Below are 7,872 nucleotides of genomic sequence, written 5' to 3' on the forward strand. Positions count from 1 at the left end.
AAAAAACCTCACGTTTCCGTCAGTCGTTCTCAAACATTTTCATGTCAAGGCACCCCAAAAATATATACGGGAATTGGCCGCCGACCCCCCATCTGAAAATATGTTGTTTCAGACAGGAACCCCCCCCCCCCCCCCCCGCAAAAAAAAAAAAGCAGACCTACAAGGTCGTGCCGTGCTATACGAGCTTGTAGATCTGCTATTTTTTTTTTTAAACACCAAGAGGCGTTCCCGTCCAGATGGGGTTATATGAGAACACAGAAAGCATTGCAGGGATGATGAAACTCCTTCCATTTTTGCAAAGCCCCCCCCTCCCCCCTGAAGGGAGTGAGTTATGGAAGGCACAAACAAGGCGGCTATAGCTCCCTGCTGGAAGTCTCCCCACATCTAAAGCACTTGATACTCGCTACATCTCCATGCCCCCCCCCCCCCCCCCCCCCCGCCGAGATCTGACCCCCGCTGACCTCTGGATATTGGCTGTGCGTGCTCCGTGCCGAGAACGCACGGCCAGACTCCAACCATCTAAAGTTCATCACTTCCTAATATCCTCGTGCAGGAAGGGTTTTTTTTTTCTTTTCTTCTGTGTGGCTGCATGTGTGCGTGTGTCTGTGTGTCTGTGCGTGCGTGCGTGTGTGCGTGCGCGAGTATAAATGTCACTCGCCACTCGCTCTGATCGCTAAGTGCAGCGGATCTCAAAGAGGGGGTTCTTGACACAGGGCTTCCAGGGGGGTCTTAACCCATTCTGACCTGAGATCAGATTCTAAAAAATGTCTTCTACATCCTGACAGTTTTCTGAAAAAGCCATGTTTCCGTGTCAGTCGTTCTTCGATTTTTCTAAAATAGCAGACCTACAAGCACACCTACGAGCTATGAGCTTGTAGATCTGCTATTTTTCAATAGCTGAAGCATATCATAATGCAAAAACGGCAAAAGGGGTTCCCACCCAAAATGGGTTAAAGAAGAAAGCGAGGGCAAGCACTCAGTTGAATAATTCCACGTAATGGTGGAACGGCTGCGCGGGTTCAGGAAGATACACACTGTGAGAAAAAATACCAGCACTCACGTTGTGTCCTTGTTTTAGTGCAACGCACCCATGGGTCCCCTTTATAAGTGACACAGAAACGTTGCTATTTAGATTTTAGAGTTGAAGAAGGCCAGCACACGCACGGAACGTCCATCTGTCTGTTGTTGTTGTCTGCTGGGGGGGGGGGGAAATCGAAAAATAAAACAAGAATCCTTAAAGGGACACTTCACCCTTTTTGCAAAAAAAAATATGTTAATGACGTTTAGAAGCTTTAGATCACTTTTCTGGGGGTATTTATGTGTGTAATATGTGGTTTTAGATATTTTAGATTGTAGCAGTGAGCCTGTTGTCTCTGATGTCATGGACACTGGTCTCACTACCTTCCTGGACTACAATTCCCATAATTCTTTGGTGCACTGCTCCTCCTTGTGGATAGGGGGGAGAGCTGTCTTACTGAGACAACATGTAGTCCAGGAAGGAAGTGAGCCCAGTGTCCATGACATCAGAGACAACAGGCTCACTGCTACAATCTAAAATATCTAAAACTACATATTACACACATAAAGACCCCCAGGAGTGTGTTCTAAAGCTTCTAAACGTCATTAACATATATTTTTTTGCAAAAAGGGTGAAGTGTCCCTTTAAAGGATACAACGTTGAGTGCTGGTTATTTATTCTCACAGTGTAATTATATCTTCCAGGGGGGTCCCCATGCTAAATGATTGAATAGGCTCTCTCTGCACATAACGCCATTTTGGGAATACTCTTCCTATACCTCCGGGGCCTACCTCCAGGTGTTACTAATTAAGTCTCTGTTCCATTCTGGTCAAGGTGCTGATTGTGCATGTTGGCTCACTGGTTAAAACACTCTGCTAATTTTGGTTCCGTTTTGTACACTCTCAGAGTTACTGCACGGGGGTCCTTGAAATTAAGACGTTTGAGGACCACTGTACACTAAATGGAACACAGCCTTAATTAGTGTCATTTGCAACACCTATGAAGGAAGTCGGAAGAGCTAAAGGCCCTGAAGTAGAAAGAGTTCCAAAATGGCGTACACATGGCTCAAATGTTTAGAAAACATTTGAGCGGGGAATAGACGATGCAGTATCCCCGAAAATGGATTCTATTTCATCAACTCACTTCCTTGTTTTTTTTGTCTTTTAAGCATTATGTTCAGATCTACAAGCTCATAGCGGGGCACTCGGATAAATAGCAGATCATATGATCTTGTATAGGTCTGCTATTTTTGAAAAATCGTGAAATGTGGCGCAAATCTTTGAATATATATTCTTTCAGAGCGAACGTTTTAACTCCAATCTTTGCTTCGGGGGAGTTCAGAGCTGAGGGTCTTTTCAACCTGCAGTTTGTTCCTGTCCGAGACCAGCAGTCATGCCGAGTCATCTGCGAACAGGAACAAGTTGCAGTCACAAGCTGATGCTGTCATGTCGTTTACATATATTAGGAACAGCAAAGGCCCTAGTATGCTTCCTTGTGGAACGCCACACAGCTCACTGGGAGGAGGGGGGGGACGGGACAGTGTTCCGTTCACCTCCACCATCTGTTCTCTCCCCTCCAGGTACAGGATTGCACCGCTCTATACAGCATGCTGCTGTGTTTCTTGAACATTACAGTAGTACTGTGTATATAGCAGCATGCTGTGTATCGATGCTCGGAATATGAAATAGATCACCACGTGAACTAGTTTAAATGATCTAGGAGAAATTCGCTGTTTCTCTCTCACTCTCTCTCTCTCACACACACACGCATGCACGCACGCACGCACTCACACACGCACACACACATAGCGCACACGGCCATGCACCTGCACACGGGCACAGACCATCGTAATCCCCCCCCCCCCCCCCCCCCCCGTACACACACACGCACGCGCACACACACACACACACACACACACACACACAACACACACACACACACATAAAGACACGCACACAGTGGTGTACGTGCACGTGCACGTTCCCCTCTGGGAATAAGTATTGTAAGTATAATCCGTCTCGGTATAGCGAGAGGCGGAAGAACGTGCTTATTTAAACACTTCTGAGACAAATTCATTTTCACACGTCGCTTTCTTCCCTCATGTCGGCACGCCGCACTCTGCAGCCAAGAAAAATAACACCCGCTACCTCCATAAAACACGTTAAAGGGAGGGAATAGTGTTCCATTTCATCTGCTTTACAGTAACTCCCCTCCCCTCCCCTGTCCTCTCTCTCTCTCTCTCTCTCTCTCTCTCTCTCTGTTTCCTCCTAGTAGGGCTGCAAATATCCATTAGTTTCCACTTTATTATTAGCAATTACACTACTACAGTAAGAATTTTAGAAGCGCGTTCTTTCGATATTCAAACTCAAACAAAGCACCAACATTGTACAATTCAAGAGGATGTATAAAAATGACTTACTTAACTATTACAGAGTGGAGGATGAGGCACATTGATTATATGTTTATTGCAATTACGTACTGGTGAATAACATGTAAGATGGGGGTAGGAGTAAATAAGTTTTTACTTCTTCCTACTCCTTTTTGAACTTCAGGTGCAAGACCAATGATCACATTGTTGTCATTATATTTTTCTTATTTCATTCAAAAAAGAAATATACATGCATTGTGGTTATATATATATTATATATATTGATTTTTATTTTATTTATTTTATTATCTTATTTGACTGTTTTACCCGAAGGTTTCAAAATAAAGATAATCAAATCAAATCAAAAAAATATTTAGATTTAAATAAATCCTCTCGAAAAATATTCTCAAACGCTTTCAACATAATTAGATTTTTTTTTCTTTTTTTTAATAATCTACTCATCTATAGATAGACTAATTATAACCACTGTCTGTCTGTCTGTCTGTCTGTCTGTCTGTCTGTCTGTCTGTCTGTCTGTCTGTCTGTCTGTCTGTCTGTCTGTCTGTCTTCCCTTGTCCACCCACCCATCCACCCGTCCTCTCCTTGTCTGTCTGTCTGTCTGTCTGTCTGTCTGTCTGTCTGTCTGTCTGTCTGTCTGTCTGTCTGTCTGTCTGTGTGACGCCACCCAGGCATCGGCACCCAGGACGGCACGGCGGAGAAGGACCAGGACTTCCGGGGCAAGTCCCAGAGGCAGGTGCAGTTCAACCCGGGCCAGACGCGGGCCTCGTGGAGGGTCCGCGTCCTGCCGGACGGCGTGTACGAGATGTCGGAGAACTTCCAGGTCCTCCTGTCGGAGCCGGTGATGGCGGCGCTGGAGTTCCCCGGCACCGCCACCGTGGAGATCGTGGACCCCGGAGACGGTGGGTGGACGGACGTCACTTTGATCTGATCTGAATGCATTGTATTGTCACCCTCCGTAATACACACACTATTAGCCTATTCTGACCTGAGATCAGATTCTAAAAAAATGTCTTCTACACATCCTGACAGTTTTCTGGAAAAAGCTGTGTTTCTATGTCAGTCGTTCAGCTTGTAGATCTGCTATTTTTCGATAGCTAGCATAATGCTAACACCAAAAGGGGTTCCCGGCCAAAATAGGCTAGGCACACGGCAGAGCAAAAGCACAGTGCTCGTCACATTTTAAAAAATCACACCCGTGTGAACTGAGTGGTGCAACGCCTCGTATCTCCTAATCTATAGAGAAGTCTCCATGGTTTTGACCAACAGGGCATTCTACTGTCTTCATTTCTGACTTCAACGAGAATATTAACGCTTCTAGAGAGACTTCAGCCTCTCGTTTGGAACATTAACGCTTCTTAGAGAGACTTCAGCCTCTCGTTTGGAATATTAACGCTTCTTAGAGAGACTTCAGCCTCTCGTTTGGAATATCAACGCTTCTTAGAGAGACTTCAGCCTCTCGTTTGGAATATTAACGCTTCTTAGAGAGACTTCAGCCTCTCGTTTGGAATATCAACGCTTCTTAGAGAGACTTCAGCCTCTCGTTTGGAATATTAACGCTTCTTAGAGAGACTTCAGCGTGACCGTCGCGAGGTAAAGAATGGAACATTATATGCCTCCCGGTTTTGGTGGGGTGGAACGGAATTAAGGGGGAGACCTTTCAGAGTAAAATCTGTGCAGGCACTCTAGTGCTCTTATTTTGGAGGGAAAAAAATCCCGGTGTTATAAAAAGAGGGAAAGTCATTAAAACATTAAATAGTAGAGAGAGAGAGAGAGAGAGAGAGAGAGAGAGAGAGAGAGAGAGAGAGAGAGAGAGAGCAGACAACATTGGTAAAAAAAAATCAACAAAATAAAAGTGCAATATATAGATACAGTCCTATTCAGAAGTGATCTCAAGTCATCCCGAGATGTCGGTGTTGTTTGTGGGGGTCAGTATGCGGCGAGCGTTCAGGGTTCTGAAGGGTTTGGGGGTTTATAGAAACTCATCTTTTACCAGATGGCAGGAGTTTAAAGAGATGGTGGATTAATGTCTATAATATCTAGACGTTAATCCACCATCTCTTTAACCCATTCTTGGCGGGAACCCGTTTTGGTGTTAGCACTATGTTATGCTTTAGCTATTGAAAAATAGCAGATCTACAAGCTCATAGCGCGCCACCGAGTGGCGCGCTACGAGCTTGTAGGTCTGCTATTTTTGGAAAAACCGAAGAACGACTGACATTTTTAGAATCTGATCTCAGGTCAGAATGGGTTGATCAGACCAGTGTGTGTCCAGTGGAAACCTCGTATGAATCTGATCTCAGGTCAGAATGGGTTAAACTCCATATAGACTCTATATGTTCCTCCCTGATGCAGTCCTATATATATATATATATGCATAAACTCACGCGACGTGCACGCCCTCATTCCCGCTCACACATTGATGCATCTTTTTTTGCGTTCACATTTAACAAGAAATTATTTTAACACAAACAACAGTGGATGTGTTTCAGGATACAGATCACGGATGCAGGAAGCATCGTCTCCTCCATATGTGGCGCGCGCACGCACACGCACACACGCACACACACACACACACGCACATGCACACACACACACACACACACACACACACACACACACAGAGATTTCCCTTTGACTCTCACTGTCTCAGACAGTGTGTGCAAATGTTTGTTGCACACTATCACAGTCTGTCTGTCTGTCTGTCTGTCTGTCTGTCTGTCTGTCTGTCTGTCTGTCTGTCTGTCTGTCGCTTTTGCTCTCATTCTCTGTGTTCTGTATTTCTTGTTGCTTGTCTCTCTCATTCACACACTCTCTCCCCCCTTTCCCTGTCTCTCTTTCATTCTCTCTCACTCTAACTTTATTTCTCTATCTCTCTCTCTCTCTCTCCAGTCCCTCCTCTCTCTCTCTCTCTCTCTCTCTCTCTCTCTCTCTGTCTCTCTCTCTGTCTGTCTCTCCTTGTGTTTCCAGCCTTGTCCTATCCCTGGTGGGTTCATTACGGTTGGCATGGTGGGGCATACAGAACAGAACAGTGGTTCTGGGTTGTGTGTGTGTGTGAGTGAGACTCTGGGGGGGGAACGCTCCGACGTGACAGGGGTTCCTGCAGCGCTCGCCGCTCTAATGGTCCAGATGTTGGCTTTCGTCCGCGCCACTGGCGTTAGCTAGCCGCGGCGCTAGCCATTCCCTCTTCTCCTTAATGATGAAAACTGGCTTTGTCTGCTTAGTCCGCCGGGTTGGCCGCGCTCCCCGGGGGGGGGGGGGGGGACGCCGCGCCACAGCTAGCGCAGCGGAGGGAGGCTAATGTCAGTTGTAGACGCGGTTGAGAGGAACGCCAAGCTAGCTGGCAGACTACTGGATCACAATTAGGTTTCACAATATAACGATGAGGACCAGTGTTGCCAGGTCTGCTTATTGTAAGCGACCGTGGGCTTGTTTTTTCTTCTTCTGTAAAGTCACTTATATTGTGCGTGCGTGCGTGCGTGCGTGCGTGTGGATAGTGTAGTTGCTTATTTGGGCGTGTTTCCTATAATTAAAACCAGTGGTTCTCAAACACATTCAGGTCAAAGACCCCAAATTATGAAACTATGAAACTATGAAAACCTGCAAAACCTGTCAGTCCGTCCATCCGTCACGTCTGTGACACGCTCCATATATGGTCGTCAGTCCGTCACCAAAAGGTCCATATATGGTCATTCCCAGACCTGTTTCTCGCCCTCAGGGTGGTCTTACTGGTGTGTATTTGTCTGCGGACCCCCACATTTGAAAACGTACAAATTTTTTCCGCATTTTGCTTTTTTTCTCCCCTCAAGATTATGTTTTTGACAATAGCAGAACTACAAGCTCACGACGTGTCACATTGAGACACCTTGTGAGCTTGTAGATCGGCTATTTTCAAATAAGCAATGGCCATTTTGGGCCGCCTATTTTTTGTTATACTTTAGCTATTGAAAAATAACAGATCTACAAGCTCATAGCGCGGCACCGAGTGCTTCGCTATGAACTTGTAGGTCTGCTATTTTTGAAAAATCGTGAAAATGTGCCTCAAATCTTTCAATATGTATTATTACAGAGTGAACATTTTAACTCAAACTTTGCTTCTAGGTCTCTGGAACAACATATTTTCAGATGGGGGGCGGAGGCATATTCCATATAACGTTTGGGGTCCTTGACATGAAATATCAAGCACCACTCATACAGAAACATGAGGTTTTTCAGAAAACTATCAGGATTTTGAAGACTTTTTTTTAATTTAATTTTCGACATCAGGCCTAAATGGGTTTGTGGCCTATAGTATAGTATAGTCGCTATAGTATTTTGGGCTTAATTGTTTTCATAGATCTGGTTTGCTTAATTCTCTCCCAGAATCTGGCAACGGCGGTTCACACTAACGATGAGGACAGCCTTTCTTTTGTACAAGGAAAACCGGAGCAAGTTTCTGGTTTCTGACGCTTCCTTTTATCAGCTCCCG

General features: G+C 45.3%; 2 protein-coding genes across 2 annotated transcripts in view; one reads left to right on the forward strand and one right to left on the reverse strand.

The window, feature by feature from the left end:
• The window catches only part of LOC308327279 (uncharacterized protein), a 551,554-nt gene that overhangs the window by 99,946 nt on the left and 443,736 nt on the right, over positions 1-7,872 (reverse strand). The window lies entirely within an intron of this gene.
• The window catches only part of LOC308327501 (FRAS1-related extracellular matrix protein 2-like), a gene marked incomplete at its 3' end in the record, with an annotated part of 149,269 nt that overhangs the window by 57,430 nt on the left and 83,967 nt on the right, over positions 1-7,872 (forward strand). The window contains exon 6 of the mRNA XM_080781023.1: positions 4,076-4,306. Within this exon, the coding sequence (XP_080637149.1) occupies positions 4,076-4,306 (231 nt within the window). The remainder of the gene's footprint in view (positions 1-4,075; positions 4,307-7,872) is intronic.

This window comes from Protomyctophum bolini, assembly GCF_963924005.1.
Source record: "Protomyctophum bolini genome assembly, chromosome: 13".
Taxonomy (NCBI): Eukaryota; Metazoa; Chordata; class Actinopteri; order Myctophiformes; family Myctophidae; genus Protomyctophum; species Protomyctophum bolini.